Genomic DNA, 20,215 nt, shown 5'->3' on the forward strand with positions numbered 1-20,215 from the left:
GTAACATGACCAGTTGAACTGGGAACAGACCAGTAACATGACCAGTTGAACTGGGAACAGGCCAGTAACATGACTGGGAATAGGCCAGTAACATGACCAGTTGAACTGGGAACAGACCAGTAACATGACCAGTTGAACTGGGAACAGACCAGTAACATGACCAGTTGAACTGGGAACAGACCAGTAACATGACCAGTTGAACTGGGAACAGGCCAGTAACATGACCAGTTGAACTGGGAACAGACCAGTAACATGACCAGTTGAACTGGGAACAGGCCAGTAACATGACCAGTTGAACTGGGAACAGGCCAGTAACATGACTGGGAACAGGCCAGTAACATGACCAGTTGAACTGGGAACAGACCAGTAACATGACCAGTTGAACTGGGAACAGACCAGTAACATGACCAGTTGAACTGGGAACAGACCAGTAACATGACCAGTTGAACTGGGAACAGACCAGTAACAACCAGTTGAACTGGGAACAGGCCAGTAACATGACTGGGAATAGGCCAGTAACATGACCAGTTGAACTGGGAACAGACCAGTAACATGACCAGTTGAACTGGGAACAGACCAGTAACATGACCAGTTGAACTGGGAACAGGCCAGTAACATGACTGGGAATAGGCCAGTAACATGACCAGTTGAACTGGGAACAGACCAGTAACATGACCAGTTGAACTGGGAACAGACCAGTAACATGACCAGTTGAACTGGGAACAGGCCAGTAACATGACTGGGAATAGGCCAGCAACATGACCAGTTGAACTGGGAACAGACCAGTAACATGACCAGTTGAACTGGGAACAGGCCAGTAACATGACCAGTTGAACTGGGAACAGACCAGTAACATGACCAGTTGAACTGGGAACAGACCAGTAACATGACCAGTTGAACTGGGAACAGACCAGTAACATGACCAGTTGAACTGGGAACAGGCCAGTAACATGACCAGTTGAACTGGGAACAGACCAGTAACATGACCAGTTGAACTGGGAACAGACCAGTAACATGACCAGTTGAACTGGGAACAGGCCAGTAACATGACTGGGAATAGGCCAGTAACATGACCAGTTGAACTGGGAACAGACCAGTAACATGACCAGTTGAACTGGGAACAGACCAGTAACATGACCAGTTGAACTGGGAACAGGCCAGTAACATGACTGGGAATAGGCCAGTAACATGACCAGTTGAACTGGGAACAGACCAGTAACATGACCAGTTGAACTGGGAACAGGCCAGTAACATGACCAGTTGAACTGGGAACAGACCAGTAACATGACCAGTTGAACTGGGAACAGACCAGTAACATGACCAGTTGAACTGGGAACAGACCAGTAACATGACCAGTTGAACTGGGAACAGGCCAGTAACATGACCAGTTGAACTGGGAACAGACCAGTAACATGACCAGTTGAACTGGGAACAGACCAGTAACATGACCAGTTGAACTGGGAACAGGCCAGTAACATGACTGGGAATAGGCCAGTAACATGACCAGTTGAACTGGGAACAGACCAGTAACATGACCAGTTGAACTGGGAACAGACCAGTAACATGACCAGTTGAACTGGGAACAGGCCAGTAACATGACCAGTTGAACTGGGAACAGACCAGTAACATGACCAGTTGAACTGGGAACAGGCCAGTAACATGACCAGTTGAACTGGGAACAGGCCAGTAACATGACTGGGAATAGGCCAGTAACATGACCAGTTGAACTGGGAACAGACCAGTAACATGACCAGTTGAACTGGGAACAGGAACAGGCCAGTAACATGACTGGGAACAGGCCAGTAACATGACCAGTTGAACTGGGAACAGACCAGTAACATGACCAGTTGAACTGGGAACAGACCAGTAACATGACCAGTTGAACTGGGAACAGACCAGTAACATGACCAGTTGAACTGGGAACAGGAACAGGCCAGTAACATGACTGGGAACAGGCCAGTAACATGACCAGTTGAACTGGGAACAGACCAGTAACATGACCAGTTGAACTGGTTATGTTAACGTACAGACAGATGGGAACTGACCTGGTCATGAAGCTCAGACACTCCTGGGTTCCAGTGGCAGACTGGGTCTGGCCCTCCTCCTGGTTCTGTTTGCTACTCTCTCCCAGCACGGGGCTCACGCCCAGCACCAGCAGGGCGCAGCGGTGGATGACAGAGTTGCACGCTGCCGTGTACAGGTCCAGGCCTTCCGTGAGACCGCCGCTGCCCCTCCTGCCTTCTTGGGACAGGACGGCGTCCTCCTCCACGCCGCCTCCTCCGCTTCGGGAGGCGGAGCCAGAACCCAGAACGGTGCTGCTGCTGGCCCGCTCCCGGTCCCGACTGCGAGCCACCTCCCGCGCTGAGAGAAAACATTGAAAGATTTCTGCGTAGTGTGTGGAGCACACACACGCACACACACACACACACAGACACACACACAGACACACGATGCAGGGTTAGAGGTCAGCCAGGCACACACACCATGTCATCTGCAGAGCTGCAGCACGTCCTGGAAACATGGAGAATATCGTCATGGCATCATGTATGTGGTGATCATGTCTGGTAAAGCTGGTGAGAACGTGCTGCATGAGCTCGGTTCTGTCCACGCCGCCGCGCATCTGGATGCCCGACTCCCAGCGGTGGGGGGTGGATGTAGCTCATGACATCACCGTGGTTAGCTGACATGTCGGTCGCTGTGGTTCTCACCAGAACGCGGAACATGAGGTTCTTGTCGGACTGCAGGTTCTCAGGGAAATACTCCATCTCTGTCTCTCTGGATGTGACAATAAATCGGGACCACTCGTCTGGTTTTAGCTTGTTGCTGTGGCAACTCTGCATGTGCACATGTGAAGGGCGGGGCTTATAAAACCAAATGAGCGAGACTGAGCGGGACAAACCGGGATTAAGCAGGACTAAGTCAGACTAAGCGAAACAAAGCACGACTAAGCGGGTCTAGGGGTGACTAAGTGGGACTAAGCGGGACTAAGTGGGACAAAACAAGACTATACCAGACTATGCAGGACCAAGCAAGACTATGCAGGACCAAGCGGGAGTTTGCGGGACTAAGTGGGACTTTGCGGGACCAAGCGGGACTAGGCGATACTAAGCGGGTTTTTAAAGCGGGACTAAGCGAGGCTAAGCGAGACTAAGCGGGACTAAGCGAGATTTAGCGGGACTAAGCGAGATTTAGCAGGATTTACCTGGACTAAGGGAGAATTTGCGGGACCAAGCGGGACTTTGCGGGACTAAGCAAGATTTACCAGGACTAAGCGAGACTAAGTGAGATTTAGCGGGATTAAGCGAGATTTAGCGGGACAAAGCGAGATTTAGCAGGATTTACCTGGACTAAGGGAGAATTTGCGGGACCAAGCGGGACTTTGCGGGACTAAGCAAGATTTACCAGGACTAAGCGAGACTAAGTGAGATTTAGCGGGATTAAGCGAGGTTTAGCGGGACTAACCGAGATTTAGCAGGACTAAGCGAGATGAAGTGGGATTAAGCAGGACTAAACTGGATTTAGTGGGACTATGCGGGACCAAGCAAGACTATGCGGGACCAAGCGAGACTTAACGAGACTAAGGTAGACTAAGCGAGATTTAGCGGGACTAAGCGAGATTTAGCAGGATTTACCTGGACTAAGGGAGAATTTGCGCGACCAAGCGGGACTTTGCGCGACCAAGCGGGACTTTGCGGGACCAAGCGGGACTTTGCGGGACTAAGCGAGATTTAGCGGGACTAACCGAGATTTAGCGGGACTAAGCGAGATTTAGCGGGGCTAACCGAGATTTAGCGGGGCTAAGCGGGACTTACCAGGACTAAGCGAGACTAAGTGAGATTTAGCGGGACTAAGCGAGATGAAGTGGGATTAAGCAGGACTAAACTGGATTTAGTGGGACTATGCGGGACCAAGCAAGACTATGCAGGACCAAGCAAGACTATGCAGGACCAAGCGAACTTAACGGGACTAAGGTAGACTAAGCGAGATTTAGCGGGACAAAGCGAGATTTAGCAGGATTTACCTGGACTAAGGGAGAATTTGCGGGACCAAGCGGGACTTTGCGGGACTAAGCAAGATTTACCAGGACTAAGCGAGACTAAGTGAGATTTAGCGGGATTAAGCGAGGTTTAGCGGGACTAACCGAGATTTAGCAGGACTAAGCGAGATGAAGTGGGATTAAGCAGGACTAAACTGGATTTAGTGGGACTATGCGGGACCAAGCAAGACTATGCGGGACCAAGCGAGACTTAACGAGACTAAGGTAGACTAAGCGAGATTTAGCGGGACTAAGCGAGATTTAGCAGGATTTACCTGGACTAAGGGAGAATTTGCGCGACCAAGCGGGACTTTGCGCGACCAAGCAGGACTTTGCGGGACCAAGCGGGACTTTGCGGGACTAAGCGAGATTTAGCGGGACTAACCGAGATTTAGCGGGACTAAGCGAGATTTAGCGGGGCTAACCGAGATTTAGCGGGGCTAAGCGGGACTTACCAGGACTAAGCGAGACTAAGTGAGATTTAGCGGGACTAAGCGAGGTTTAGCGGGACTAACCGAGATTTAGCGGGACTAACCGAGATGAAGTGGGATTAAGCAGGACTAAACTGGATTTAGTGGGACTATGCGGGACCAAGCAAGACTATGCAGGACCAAGCAAGACTATGCGGGACCAAGCGAACTTAACGGGACTAAGGTAGACTAAGCGAGATTTAGCGGGACAAAGCGAGATTTAGCAGGATTTACCTGGACTAAGGGAGAATTTGCGCGACCAAGCGGGACTTTGCGGGACCAAGCGGGACTTTGTGGGACTAAGCGAGATTTAGCGGGACTAAGCGAGATTTAGCGGGGCTAACCGAGATTTAGCGGGGCTAAGCGGGACTTACCAGGACTAAGCGAGACTAAGTGAGATTTAGCGGGACTAAGCGAGGTTTAGCGGGACTAACCGAGATTTAGCAGGACTAAGCGAGATGAAGTGGGATTAAGCAGGACTAAACTGGATTTAGTGGGACTATGCGGGACCAAGCAAGACTATGCGGGACCAAGCGAGACTTAACGAGACTAAGGTAGACTAAGCGAGATTTAGCGGGACTAAGCGAGATTTAGCAGGATTTACCTGGACTAAGGGAGAATTTGCGCGACCAAGCGGGACTTTGCGCGACCAAGCGGGACTTTGCGGGACTAAGCGAGATTTAGCGGGACTAACCGAGATTTAGCGGGGCTAAGTGGGACTTACCAGGACTAAGCGAGACTAAGTGAGATTTAGCGGGACTAAGCGAGGTTTAGCGGGGCTAACCGAGATTTAGCGGGACTAAGCGAGATTTAGCGGGACTAACCGAGATTTAGCGGGACTAAGCGAGATTTAGCGGGGCTAACCGAGATTTAGCGGGGCTAAGCGGGACTTACCAGGACTAAGCGAGACTAAGTGAGATTTAGCGGGACTAAGCGAGGTTTAGCGGGACTAACCGAGATTTAGCGGGACTAAGCGAGACTTAGCGGAGCTAAGCGAGACTAAATGGGACTAAACTAGATTTAGCGGGACTAAGCGGTACTGAGCAAGACTAAACGAGATTTTAGCGGGACTAAGCGAGATTTAGTGGGACTAAGCGAAACTAAGCGGGTCTACGCGAGATTAAGCGGGACTAAGCGGGATTTAGCAAGACTAAGCGAGATTAAGCAGGACTAAACCGGATTTAGTGGGACTATGCGGGACCAAGCAAGACTATGTGGGACCAAGCGAGACTTAACGGGACTAAGTTAGACTAAGCGAGATTTAGCGGTACTAAGCGGGACTTAGCAGGATTTAGCGGGATTTAGCAAGACTTAGCGGAGCTAAGCGAGACTAAACGGGATTAAACTAGATTTAGCGGGACTAAGCGGTACTGAGCAAGACTAAGCGAGATTTTAGCGGGACTAAGCGAGATTTAGTGGGACTAAGCGAGATTTAGTAGGACTAAGCGAAACTAAGCAAAACTAAGCGAAACTAAGCGGGTCTACGTGAGATTAAGAGGGACTAAGCGGGATTTAGCAGGACTAAGCGAGATTAAGTGGGATTAAGCAGGACTAAACCGGATTTAGTGGGACTATGCGGCACTAAGCGGGACTTTGAGGTACTAAGCAGGACTTTGAGGGACTAAGCGGGACTAAGCGGGACTTTGAGGTACTAAGCAGGACTTTGAGGGACTAAGCGGGACTTTGAGGGACTAAGCGGGACTTTGAGGGACTAAGCGGGACTTTGAGGGACTAAGCGGGACTAAGCGGGACTTTGAGGGACTAAGCGGGACTTTGAGGGACTAAGCGGGACTTTGAGGGACTTTGAGGGACTAAGCGGGACTTTGAGGTACTAAGCAGGACTTTGAGGGACTAAGCGGGACTAAGCGGGACTTTGAGGGACTTTGAGGGACTAAGCGGGACTTTGAGGGACTAAGCGGGACTTTGAGGGACTAAGCAGGACTTTGAGGGACTAAGCGGGACTTTGAGGGACTAAGCGGGACTTTGAGGGACTAAGCGGGACTTTGAGGGACTAAGCAGGACTTTGAGGGACTAAGCGGGACTTTGAGGGACTAAGCGGGACTTTGAGGTACTAAGCGGGACTTTGAGGGACTAAGCGGGACTTTGAGGGACTAAGCGGGACTAAGCGGGACTTTGAGGGACTAAGCGGGACTTTGAGGGACTAAGCGGGACTTTGAGGGACTTTGAGGGACTAAGCGGGACTTTGAGGGACTAAGCGGGACTAAGCGGGACTTTGAGGGACTAAGCAGGACTTTGAGGGACTAAGCGGGACTTTGAGGTACTAAGCGGGACTTTGAGGGACTAAGCGGGACTTTGAGGTACTAAGCGGGACTTTGAGGGACGAAGCGGGACTTTGAGGGACTAAGCGGGACTTTGAGGGACTAAGCGGGACTAAGCGGGACTTTGAGGGACTAAGCGGGACTTTGAGGGACTAAGCGGGACTTTGAGGGACTTTGAGGGACTAAGCGGGACTTTGAGGGACTTTGAGGGACTAAGCGGGACTAAGCGGGACTTTGAGGGACTTTGAGGGACTAAGCGGGACTTTGAGGGACTTTGAGGGACTAAGCGGGACTTTGAGGGACTAAGCGGGACTTTGAGGGACTAAGCGGGACTTTGAGGGACTAAGCGGGACTTTGAGGGACTTTGAGGGACTAAGCGGGATTTTGAGGGACTAAGCGGGACTAAGCGGGACTTTGAGGGACTTTGAGGGACTAAGCGGGACTTTGAGGGACTAAGCGGGACTTTGAGGGACTTTGAGGGACTAAGCGGGACTTTGAGGGACTTTGAGGGACTAAGCGGGACTAAGCGGGATTTTGAGGGACTAAGCGGGACTAAGCGGGACTTTGAGGGACTAAGCGGGACTTTGAGGGACTAAGCGGGACTTTGAGGGACTAAGCGGGACTTTGAGGGACTAAGCGGGACTAAGCGGGACTTTGAGGGACTTTGAGGGACTTTGAGGGACTAAGCGGGACTTTGAGGGACTAAGCGGGACTTTGAGGGACTTTGAGGGACTAAGCGGGACTTTGAGGGACTTTGAGGGACTAAGCGGGACTAAGCGGGATTTTGAGGGACTAAGCGGGACTTTGAGGGACTTTGAGGGACTAAGCGGGACTTTGAGGGACTTTGAGGGACTAAGCGGGACTAAGCGGGATTTTGAGGGACTAAGCGGGACTAAGCGGGACTTTGAGGGACTAAGCGGGACTAAGCGGGACTTTGAGGGACTAAGCGGGACTAAGCGGGATTTTGAGGGACTAAGCGGGACTAAGCGGGACTTTGAGGGACTAAGCGGGACTTTGAGGGACTAAGCGGGACTAAGCGGGACTTTGAGGGACTTTGAGGGACTAAGCGGGACTTTGAGGGACTTTGAGGGACTAAGCGGGACTTTGAGGGACTTTGAGGGACTAAGCGGGACTAAGCGGGATTTTGAGGGACTAAGCGGGACTAAGCGGGACTTTGAGGGACTAAGCGGGACTAAGCGGGACTTTGAGGGACTTTGAGGGACTAAGCGGGACTAAGCGGGACTTTGAGGGACTTTGAGGGACTAAGCGGGACTAAGCGGGACTTTGAGGGACTAAGCGGGACTAAGCGGGACTTTGAGGGACTTTGAGGGACTAAGCGGGACTAAGCGGGATTTTGAGGGACTAAGCGGGACTAAGCGGGACTTTGAGGGACTAAGCGGGACTTTGAGGGACTTTGAGGGACTAAGCGGGACTAAGCGGGATTTTGAGGGACTAAGCGGGACTAAAAGCATCGAGATCAAAGTTTAAAGCAGAATTTGCGTGGTATAAAAGCGGCCAATCAGGAGGCTGCAGGGTTTCCACACCTGAAGCATGCGATCAGAAACCCCGGCAGGTGTACTCACTTCCAGCGGTCATGACTTCGTGCTCTCTGTCGTCCTCTTCATCGTCCTGCTCCTGGTGACCCTCCTCTCTCTCGCGGTCCGCTCTCTCTTCCAGCTCCGCCTCCTCGTCGATGGTCCGGGTGAAGGCGTGCTCCTGCGGGTCCATGTCCAGAGAGTCCTGGTTGTCTGAAGTCTGAGCAAGAGAAACCAAGGTCAGGTGTTCCTGTGGTTCCGGGTCCCACCACGAGGCCGGGAGGCGGCCAGGTATGTGCGTGCTCGCCGCGGAATCGCCGTATCTCAACATCCGCAGCACAGTTTAACTCTTACTCCCGCTCTTAACTCACCCTCCTCTCGCGCGAGGAAGACCGGGTCTGGATGAAATCCATGTTTTTACAGGCCAGCAGGCGGTTCCGGACCTTGTAAACGTTGCGGTAGACCTCGGCCAGCGACTTGGAGGGCTGGTACCTGACGGGGAATGAACTTGCAGGTGAGGAGGGATTTGGGACGGAAGTGTGGGAATGGCTGGTATGAAACACGTGGAGCTTCACCTTCCCTCTCCGCAGGCTTGGCCCAGCAGCCCCGTGTGCTTCAGCAGCGCCGCCAACACAAACCTGGACACGGTGTCCAGCAGGGACTCGTTGCTGAGGGACGCGTTGTCCCAGTCTGCAACGGGAAGCGTGGGGTGATCAGAGCACGGCTCAGACTGGACCTCACCTACCTCCCAGTCCAGAAGCACACCTTTGCTGATGGCGTAGTCCTGCATGTTGATCCAGAGGCTGTTTGCGGGTTCTTTAGAGGAACCCAGAGCCAAATCCACCAGGACGCTGAGGTCAGGACGCAAAGTCCCGTCAAAGGGCTTCTGCTCTTCATTCCCAGACAACGCCGCCTCCAGCAAGGAGCTGATGCTGGCGTCTGGCGGGGAAACGACACGTTGACGGTGAGAAGGAGACGTCATAAAGCAGTAAGAAGGAGAGGCTGTCCTCGGTACCTAGCGGAGGGATGTCCATCTCCAGCCCATTGCTGAACAGCGGCGTTTTGAGCCAGTAAGCGGTGTCCTGCTCCTCCAGCGAGGTCGGCGCTCCCTGCAGCATCCCCCCGAGGCAGCGGCCCACCAGCAGAGCGACGGTCCTCTCCAGGTCCACCAGCCACACCCAGGACAACGCTGGCGCTGGCAGGGACATTCCCCAAACGGGCTCGGCGAGGTCCGACGTTCCTGCACAGTTGGAAAACATCGTCTCTTTCCAGCACGTCTTTAGGGACATGTTGGCGTCAGCAGGAAAGGAGAAGGAAACGTTCCCAGCTCTTTACGTGTAAATATGGACGCCATCTTTTCCGCACAGTCTGTGTGAAAACAACCGTGGCGACGTACAGAACAATATAAAGTCATCAGACAGATGTGTTTGGCGACAGCAGCAGCGATCTCCTCCCATCTGGGGAACTACGGCGTGTGGCGCTCCACGTCGTAGCGCCCCGCCTGGAGGCGTTACACGCTGCGGTCGTGTTTATGTTTACAGACGTGTGAAATGTGCTAAATGTGCTGCCAGACTTTAGGAACAGGTTCAGTCTGATCCATGAATTACGTCACATAAAACCCCCTCGTTTCAGGAAACATGTTCCCCGCTCACCGTGCAGAGGCCACTGCAGCTCCTGGTCCTCCAGGGGGGAGGCGGCCGGCAGCAGCCTGTTCAGGCAGTCCAGAGGGGGCAGCAGGTCCAGGAGGTGGCTCAGCAGCGGCCTCGCCACCGAAACAGGAAGCAGCAGCAGCGCGTTGATTATCTGGCACAGCATGCTGCCAGCTGCAGACACGTAGATCACATCTGCAGACCATGCAGAACCAGAAGGTCAACTCTGATGTGAAATCTAAAACACAAGAGGAGGGCGATGAGAGAGACCGTTCACCTTGCAGCTTCTCCCGGATGCTCCCGTTCCAGGAGCTCTCCTTGATCAGCGCAGCGGAACGGGAGAAGATGTCGGTGGCGTGAGGAAGCAGCAGCTGCAGGTGTTTGTGGAGCAGCGCCACGCTGCTCGAGTTCTGGGTGGAAAACAAACAGGAAGTGGTCGTGTTAATATTTATTTATACAGCACTTTTCACGCAGCCCGGCCAGCTGAAGACCTGAAGGTTCAAACCAGACGTTCCAAAAGCTTAGCGTCTGATTGGGCGGTGCGGGGTGAAGTGGAGGACGCGTACCTCGGTGACGGCGTTGATGTGGCAGTACGCCAACAGCTGCTTCTGCAGCGAGCACAGCAGCTGGTGGAGGTGAGCCGGCTGGCTGCTGTCGGACGACGACGTGCCCTGATGGACCTTATCGCTGTTCTTCTCCAGCTCGCCGAAAGCCTGATCCTGCAGGTCACGGACACAAAGACTCAGTCCTGGGAGTACTTTACTCTGTCCTGGGAGTACTTTACTCTGTCCTGGGAATACTTTACTCTGTCCTGGGAGTACTTTACTCTGTCCTGGGAGTACTTTACTCTGTCCTGGGAGTACTTTACTCTGTCCTGGGAGTACTTTACTCTGTCCTGGGAGTACTTTACTCTGTCCTGGGAGTACTTTACTCTGTCCTGGGAATACTTTACTCTGTCCTGGGAGTACTTTACTCTGTCCTGGGAGTACTTTACTCTGTCCTGGGAGTACTTTACTCTGTCCTGGGAGTACTTTACTCTGTCCTGGGAATACTTTACTCTGTCCTGGGAGTACTTTACTCTGTCCTGGGAGTACTTTACTCTGTCCTGGGAGTACTTTACTCTGTCCTGGGAGTACTTTACTCTGTCCTGGGAGTACTTTACTCTGTCCTGGGAGTACTTTACTCTGTCCTGGGAATACTTTACTCTGTCCTGGGAGTACTTTACTCTGTCCTGGGAGTACTTTACTCTGTCCTGGGAGTACTTTACTCTGTCCTGGGAATACTTTACTCTGTCCTGGGAATACTTTACTCTGTCCTGGGAGTACTTTACTCTGTCCTGGGAGTACTTTACTCTGTCCTGGGAGTACTTTACTCTGTCCTGGGAGTACTTTACTCTGTCCTGGGAGTACTTTACTCTGTCCTGGGAGTACTTTACTCTGTCCTGGGAATACTTTACTCTGTCCTGGGAATACTTTACTCTGTCCTGGGAATACTTTACTCTGTCCTGGGAGTACTTTACTCTGTCCTGGGAGTACTTTACTCTGTCCTGGGAGTACTTTACTCTGTCCTGGGAGTACTTTACTCTGTCCTGGGAGTACTTTACTCTGTCCTGGGAGTACTTTACTCTGTCCTGGGAGTACTTTACTCTGTCCTGGGAGTACTTTACTCTGTCCTGGGAATACTTTACTCTGTCCTGGATTACTTTACTCTGTCCTGATTACTTTACTCAGTCCAGGATTACTTTACTGCCGTCTACCTGCAGGCCCATGCCTGAGTAATCAGATTACTGCAGGAAGCAGGAGGGAGCTCTGCCGGGTGGTGCGGAGGATCAGGAGAGGAGGAAAAGGAGCGGACTTACTGTGTAAAAGCCCAGATTCCTGAGCAGCGTCTTCATGAGGATCTCAGCCAGGTGGGTGTCGGGATGCCCCCCCGTGGCGCCGTAGGCGGGGTCGGGGGACGCCGTGAAAGTCGGAGCGGAGGGAAGAACCTCGGGGCCGTCGGCGGGAGAGCTGTAACCCAGGAGAGAGGCTACATGTGTGTGGTCCTGGAGGCTGGTCAGGATGATGTCCAGCTGCATCCTCTGAGGAGTCCGAGCGGAGACAGGAAAACACGTCAGCTTTATGTGGTTCCCGCTTCCTGCCGTAACATGCTGCCGCGTGAACAGGTGGAAGAAGCTGTTTTTCCCCGCTGCACCACGAAACCTGCGCTACAAGATGTTGTGTTGACGTTTCACGGCCAAAATAAAGGAGGAAAGTTTGCAAAGGGAAGCTGCAGCACACACCGAACATGCTGATGTTGTCATGGATGTACTTTAAAAGATCAGACGCTTTGCTGGACGTCCATCAGCAACAATCATACTGGCCCTTAACCTCCAGATCTCACATTCTATACTGGTTTAGAGCCAGTACCTGACCTGGAACCAGTTCTGTCCACCATGGAGGCAGGATTACCATCTCTGTGAGGTTACTGCAGGTTCAGGTTAGTAGCTGTTTAGTATATTATATTATATTATATTATATTATATTATATTATATTATATTATATGTAAGGGATAATGCCCAATGAGGTGTCCATTGTCAGCTTCGTGTCAGACGGTTCATGCCTCCACATCGTCCATTAATTTCTGATAACGGACACCTCAGAGAGCATTATACCATGGTCACTCACAAAGGAAATATTATAAGATTAATTCCTCATGTTGTTTTTAAATGTGTTTTTAAATGTTGTTAAAATCATGTTTTTAACAGGAAGCAGCGGAGCGGACTATTTAACGTCTCTTGTTGTGGCGTTGCCAAAGTAACCACTGTTGGCAGCAACTGCAGCTCGTTCGGCAGCAGATACTTTTGCAAGATATCATTTGCAACATCCACCAACTCCTGGACAGTCTGTGGTGCAACTTGGCGTTGGTGGATGGAGCGAGACATGATGTCCCAGATGTGCTCAGCTGGATCCAGGTCTGGGGAACGGGCGGGCCGGTCCATAACATCAATGCCTTCGTGTTGCAGGAACTGCTGACACACTCCAGCCACATGAGGTCTAGCATTGTCTTGCATTAGGAGGAACCCAGGGCCAACCGCACCAGCATATGGTCCCACAAGGGGTCTGAGGATCTCATCTCGGTACCTAATGGCAGTCAGGCTACATCTGGCGAACACATGGAGGGCTGTGCTGCCCTCCAAAGAAATGCCCCCCCACACCATTACTGACCCACTGCCAAACCGGTCCTGCTGGAGGATAGGGATGAACGATTTATCGTGTTCAGATCGAAATTGCGATTTCAGACAAGGCCATCACGTGATCGCCAAAGCTGCAGTTTTTCCACTGACCCAGGATCTGACTGTCACACACCTATATGCCCCCTCCCTACCGTGCTTCCAATCGCACCAATCAGAAGCAGCATGCTTCTCATGGCTCGGTCATTCCAACCAATCAGCATTAACCTGCTCCTATTAAAAGAAATAGCACAACTTTTAATCACACATGTCTCTTGAGCATCCTGACTCATTTGGGTTAAAGTTGGTTAAAATTCTTAGCAGGACTTCCTCAAAATGCATGGCAGAGAAAAAGACAAAATGACCCCAAAAATGGCACCTTTTTCAAAATGGCCGACTTCCTGTTGAATTTAGCCCATATGTCCAAGAGACTTTTTTGAAGGTACTGGAAGGTTCTCCAACTGTGCTGAATTTTATCCATGTCGGTCCATGTAGTGGGCGGGGCTGATTGATTGAAATTTTGTAGGGGGCGCTATGGAGACATGCTCCATGTATTCCATTATGTTTCAATGGGGCTTAGTTCAGGGCCTTACTGTCATCAGTCATGGCAAGTTTGGTGGCGGTCCAAGGTTCCATGGCTTGGTCACAGGTACTTCCTGTTTCATGGCGTTGGACCGCCATTCGCCATGTCCCGTTTAGCGTAGCGACTTGAGGTTTTTATTGTGGCATCATGAAAGGGTTTGACATGTTTTGGAGGAGTCTCAAGTGTTTGGGACCATTTGCTTAGAAGCATGACCCTCAAACGTGGAAAAAACCACTTCCTGTTGTAAGTGGGCGGGGCTTAGGTCGACACCTGCAATGGTCACATTAATCTGTTCAGGACTGATCCCTTATTAATCCCTATAAGTTTTAGGGTGATCAGATCAAAATTGACAATTTTATAGTGATTTATGATGTCACGCCGCCGCATGGAACTTCGCCATGGCGTCACGGGCACGCCGTGCAGCGTAGAGCAACGTCCTTTACCAGATCTCTTCACCAACATGTTTTGTGATGCCTGAGTGAATTTGGGCCATGTGGTGTCCACCAAGCCAGAGTTATGGGTGTGTGAGCAAAAAACAACACTTTCGACCTCCAGGGGGCGTGGCTATTTCATAATCAAAATATTGACATATAGAACTCTGTAGGAGGGGACTGCCATCATATCTAGCAAATTTGGTGCAGAAATGTTGCTTTATGTGGGAGTTTTATCCGTTTAATTTTTCATGGCGAGACATCAAACTTTGAGGCCCCGCCCCTCGTAAACTAAGTCTCCTATTAGAAGAAATAACACAACATTTAATCACACATGCCTCCTGAACATCCTGAGCAATTTGTGGCTCAGTGGGATAAAAGCTCTAGGACGAGTTCGTTAAAATGCGAGGCGCTAAAACGCCAAAATATTGACTTTGACCTAAAATGGCCGCCTTCCTGTCAACATTTCACCATGACATTAAGAGGATTTTTTGTTCACCCTAGCATGTAGATCATGTGTATGAATTTTCATAAAGATAGGCCATTTTGAAAAAGGTGCCATATTTGGGGTCATTTCTTTGCCATGCATTTTAAACAACTCCTCCTAGGGATATTGTCCAACTGACACCCAACTTGCACAGGATGCTCAGGAGGCATGTGTGATTTAAAGTTGTGTTATTTCTTCTAATAGAAGATTTAGTTTAGGAGGAGCGGGCCCTCAAAGTTTGATGTCTTATTAACAAAGACTTATTGCTAAAACTCCCACATAAAACAACATATCAGCACAGGAATCACCACATTTGATGCCAGTCCCATGATGAACAAAATATACAATGCAATAATATGACTATGAATTAGCCCCACCCCTTGGCAACAACAAGTGTCTGACATCATGAACCAGGAAGTACCTGTAACAAAGCCATGAAATTGTTGATCTTCACCATACTTGCCATGAGTCATGACAGTTATGTACTTAATAGAATAAAATTACAATATAGTGGAGAAAATCGTAAACGGCTCCATAGCGCCCCCTACAATATTTCAATCAATCAGCCCCGCCCACTGCATTGACTGACATGGATCAAATTCAGCACACGTGTAGAACCTTCCAGTACCTTCAAAAACGTCTCTTGGACATATGGGCTAAATCAAACAGGAAGTCGGCCATTTTGAAAAAGGTGCCATTTTTGGGGTCATTTCTGTCATTATCTTTGCCATGCATTTGGAGGAAGTTCTAAGAATTTTGTCCAACTTTAACCCAAAAGAGTCAGGATGCTCAAGAGGCATGTGTGATTAAAAGTTGTGTTATTTCTTTTAATAGGGGATATCGTTTAGGAGAGGCGGGGCAGCAAAGCAGCTGTGATGCAATGAAAAGGAAAACTGACATAACTCCCACAAAAAACAACCAACCTGCACCAAATTTGCTACAGATGATGCCAGTCATATCCTTCACATTTGTGCATGGCAATAATTAGATGATAAATTAGCCCCGCCCCTTGGTGACAGGAAGTGACCCTTCATAAGGCCTAAATGGCCTGAAGTGCAGTCTGGCTGCACTTTAGGTTGAGAGAGACATGGGAAGGATGTTGCCAGGGGAGGCGGTGGCATTATGCCGAGCGGCGCCATGGTGCGAGGGCCTATATCACCGCTTGCGGTTTTAATTTCCTGTTATTTTATTTCAGTCCATAATGCTCAAGTAAGGTTTATGTTTTTGTTCTTTTTTTGTCCAGAAAATGCTGTTAAAGATGATGAAAGATGAGTTAAACGGGCAACAGGGCTTTGCAAACAAATAGTTGGTGTCTTTTCTCATAGCTGGAAAAAGAAGACAGCACTGCATAAGGCCCAGCAAGAATTACATTTACCTGAGCACTCACTAATTACAGAGTGTCCAACCAGATGGGGCTCAAGGCAGAAAATGATTGGGAGTGTGTTGGAGCAGAGCAAAGCATTGTCTCAAGTTCTGTCTGAAGACAAGAAGACGCGTCACCTGGTCCCCACATGGCAGGACACAGATGTCCTTGAATCAATAAGTAAATCCATTGGTCCTCTTCAGGAATTCACAGACGCCCTGTCCGGTGAAGCCTATGTGAGTGTGTCGTATCTGAAACCAGTTGTCCATCTCCTGAAAACAACCACCCTGACTGAAAGCGATGAGGACACAAATCTTACCAAGGAAATAAAGTCAAAAGCTCTCAGCTACATTAAAGATATAAATACAGTGACCCAGCTACCCAGGAGCAACTGGACATTACTTCCTTCCTTGATCCAAGATTCAAGACTGTCTACATCAGGGCAGAGAATGTGCCAGAAATCAAAGGAAGAGTGCAACTTGAACTGGAGCAGATGGCACGAAAGGTAACTTGTCTTGTTTCTTTGTGTAATTTTAAGTAATACAAAATGCAGTTCAGTGATATTATTCTACTGATCTGTATTTTTGTTTACATAAATTTGCAAATATCTCAAAATCAAATCAGACAACAGAGCTCTGACAGGTCGTATTGCTATGTTTTGCAGGAAAAGAGGGCCCGTCTCAGCACCACAGATCCCACGCCTCAGGATGCAGCAGACGCAGAAGCATCTACCTCTGGGAAGGGAAAGCGGTCATTAGCCAGCTTCTTCAAAAGCAAGGCTGTTCCTCCTCCTTCTTTCACTATGCAGTTAGAGGATGCCATAAAAGCTGAACTGGACAATTATCTAATGACTCCTACAATCGATGTTAACTTTCCATGGCTGAGCAAACTGGCTCGTACTTCTCTGCTCGCCATCAGAGAGGCTTTGTAGCGCTAGTGGCAACGTTGTTACGTGTCAGCGCTCATGTCTGAAACCTTCAAAAGTTGACATGCTGGTTTTCTTGTCAAAACATTTGTGAAAAGTTATGTAGAGATATCAGGGAACTAGGTACCAGTTGAATAAGTACTTCTGAACTTATATTCTTTCTGTTTCAGCTGAACTTGTCAGCTTTTGTTGAAAAAATACTTTTGCAATTATTTCAAATTTATTTATTACCATTGCTTTTGAATTTTACTTTAAAGATATTTCAGATTTATCTAGGGTTGTCTAGGGTTATCTAAGATGTTGGTAAAGATGTTGATAAGCTAAATCTCTTGAGCAAATAAAGCTTGACCATGTCATACTTCATTATAATACTGTCGTGCAGAACCTTTTTTTTTTATTTTATTTAAATTATTGAATTTTGTTATTCTAAATATAACTTATTTGACATTTTATTTTTTGTATTTATTTTTAATTTAACATAATTTAGGATTTTTACACTACTTTTTCTTCAAGGTAAGATGGGCAAAGGTGACTCTCTTCGGTCTTTAATTGCAGTCATTAAGTCAAGGAATTCAAATAATGTACATCATATTTTTTGTTAATAAATATATTTAAAAGTAGTTCTGACCTTTAGTTGTAAGTTTGCATAAGAGCAATGGCTTTAAATGTTTTGATGGTATGATGCCATTTTATCTCAGGTTTGTATATGTTACTGTACATTGTAAATATTACACTAAAGCTGAAATTTGAAGATCGCGAACAGAACCGAAATTGCAATATCCGCAACAAACAAAACTTTAACAAAAAAAATAACAGCCCAGGAAGTGGCCAAAGCAGTGAATAGACTAAAACTAAACAAATCGCCACGATCGGATGGTTATAATGCTGAATGGTAAAAGATATACTTGGAAGAGCTTTCTATTCTCCTCTTAAAAACTTTCCATTTCTGGACGCGCTGACGTTGCGGTAACGTATTGCGTCATTTCCTGTTTGCCTAGCATCGCTGCGGATTGCTACGAGCCGTTGGCTCCTTTAACTTCTGTCTAACTTCTATCTATTGTTAACCAACCACTCACTTTAGCGCACAATATCTTCCCAAACCACTCTTCTATATATTGCATTTATTTTCGGGATCTTTGGCTTTCTGTTTACTGACTTAAACAGCTCAAGCACTCGGTTTTAGCATGGCTGCTAGCTCTCTTCCCACACCCCGGTCCCCTGCCTTTTCTTGCTCGGTGTGTCTGATGTTTAGCTACTCCTCCGCCTCCTTTAGTGATAACGGTAGGTGTATTAAGTGTAGCAGCTTGGCAGCTTTGGAGGCGAGGCTCTGTGAGTTAGAAGCCCAGCTCCGCACTCAGTTAGGGAAGCAGTTAGTCAGCAAGCCCCCATTAGCCAGTGCGGAGCTACCAGCCAGGGCAGCTAGCCCACCTAGCGGTCCCTCAGCAGTTCCCGCGCAGCCGGGAGCCGAGGCGGGCTGGACGGCGGTCGGGCGGAAGCGTAGCCCCAAACCAAAACCCACTGGCCACCACCGACCTGTTCACGTTTCTAACAGATTTTCCCCGCTCGGCGACACACCCGCTGAGGCAGAAACCCTGATTATAGGTAGTTCCATAGTCAGAAACGTGGCTCTAGAGACACCGGGGACCATAGTCAGATGCATTCCTGGGGCCAGAGCGGGCGACGTCGAATCGTATTTGAAACTGCTGGCTAAGGCTAAACGTAAATACCGTAAGATTGTAATTCACGTTGGCGGTAACGACACCCGGTTACGCCAATCGGAGGTCACTAAAATGAATGTTGCTTCGGTGTGTAACTTTGCCAAGAGCATGTCGGACTCCGTAGTTTTCTCTGGTCCCTTGCCAAATTTAATCAGCGATGACATGTTTAGCCGCATGTCATCCTTCAACCGCTGGTTGTCTAGGTGGTGTCCCGATAACAACGTGGGTTTTATAGATAATTGGAGCGCTTTTTGGGGAAAGCCTGGTCTTATTAGGAGAGATGGCATCCATCCCACGTTGGATGGAGCCGCTCTCTTATCTAGCAATATGGACTCTTTTATTAGTCAGCTAAATTGACAACTCAGGGTTGGGACCAGGAGGCAGAATTGTAGTCCTACACACTTTTCTGCAGCTTCCCACCTGCCGCCGCCCACCCAAAACCCCATTCCGACCTTATACAACTCCCCAGCAGTAAGAATTAAACAACACAAAAACACTTCTGGGGTTAATGGTGAAAACCTCATAAAAATAAAAACAATGGATCTAATAAAATCTGAAAATAAGACAATAAAGTGTGGCCTACTGAATATTAGATCCCTCCCAAATAAGTCTTTATTAGTCAATGACTTGATAGGTGATCACCACATTGATTTATTCTGTCTTACGGAAACCTGGTTACAGCAAGAGGATTATGTTGGTATTAACTGACTGGTTTCATCAAGGAAAGGAAAAGTCGAGACAACATTAGGCGGACGCTACACGTGATCAGTCGTATACATAATAATAAAGAACAGGCAGTCATACTAGGCCTAGATGCCCAAAAGGGTTTTGACACAGTAGATTGGGCCTTTTTATACAAAGTACTGTCACGCTTCAATTTCTCAGATACATTTATAAAGGTTATACAATTGATTTACAACAATAACAGGAAAAATCAAAATAAATGGAGGTTTTTCGGAACCAGAACAGATAAAACAGGGTTGTGGCCTCTCCTCACTTCTTTTCAGTTTGTTTATTGGACCAGTGGCGCGGTGGGTTAGACAAAACTCCAAAATACAAGGCATACAAATAAACAACGTGGGACAGAAAATAGCTCTGTTCGCAGACGATGTCTTAATTTATCTGACTAAGCCCAAAACTTCCCTCCCTGAGCTACACAGAATTCTAATGGAATATGGTCAAATTTCAGGCTACAGACTCAACTCCCACAAATCACAGGTGATGACGTTTAATTATACTCCTGACCAGTTCGCCAAGGATCACTTTAAAATAAACTGGGGGATGGACTCAATTTCATATCTGGGCATAAATATTCCTATAATCCATTAGTAGCCAAGATTAAAACAGACCTAGACAGATGGAATTTGGTGCCTTACCTAGCACTTGTACAAAAGATAGAAGCAATAAAAATGATTATACTACCTAAACTATTATATTTATTCCAAACAATACCAGCCGAACCACCTAACAATATGTTTCAAGAAATTGATAAATTAATCTCAAGATTCATCTGGCAAGGGAAGAGGC

General features: G+C 48.6%; 1 protein-coding gene across 3 annotated transcripts in view; it reads right to left on the reverse strand.

Annotated features, from left to right (window-relative positions):
- herc1 (HECT and RLD domain containing E3 ubiquitin protein ligase family member 1) overlaps positions 1-20,215 on the reverse strand; it is a 112,876-nt gene that overhangs the window by 72,546 nt on the left and 20,115 nt on the right. For all 3 annotated transcript variants that reach the window (XM_079244898.1, XM_079244897.1, XM_079244896.1), the window contains exons 15-24: positions 11,828-12,049; positions 10,536-10,688; positions 10,247-10,379; positions 9,973-10,164; positions 9,336-9,560; positions 9,086-9,259; positions 8,896-9,010; positions 8,692-8,812; positions 8,369-8,540; positions 2,046-2,385 (exon numbers count right to left, since the gene is read on the reverse strand). In XM_079244898.1, the coding sequence (XP_079101024.1) occupies positions 2,046-2,385; positions 8,369-8,540; positions 8,692-8,812; positions 8,896-9,010; positions 9,086-9,259; positions 9,336-9,560; positions 9,973-10,164; positions 10,247-10,379; positions 10,536-10,688; positions 11,828-12,049 (1,847 nt within the window). The remainder of the gene's footprint in view (positions 1-2,045; positions 2,386-8,368; positions 8,541-8,691; positions 8,813-8,895; positions 9,011-9,085; positions 9,260-9,335; positions 9,561-9,972; positions 10,165-10,246; positions 10,380-10,535; positions 10,689-11,827; positions 12,050-20,215) is intronic.

This window comes from Telmatherina bonti (genome assembly GCF_933228915.1).
Source record: "Telmatherina bonti genome assembly, chromosome: 1".
Lineage (NCBI taxonomy): Eukaryota > Metazoa > Chordata > Actinopteri > Atheriniformes > Telmatherinidae > Telmatherina > Telmatherina bonti.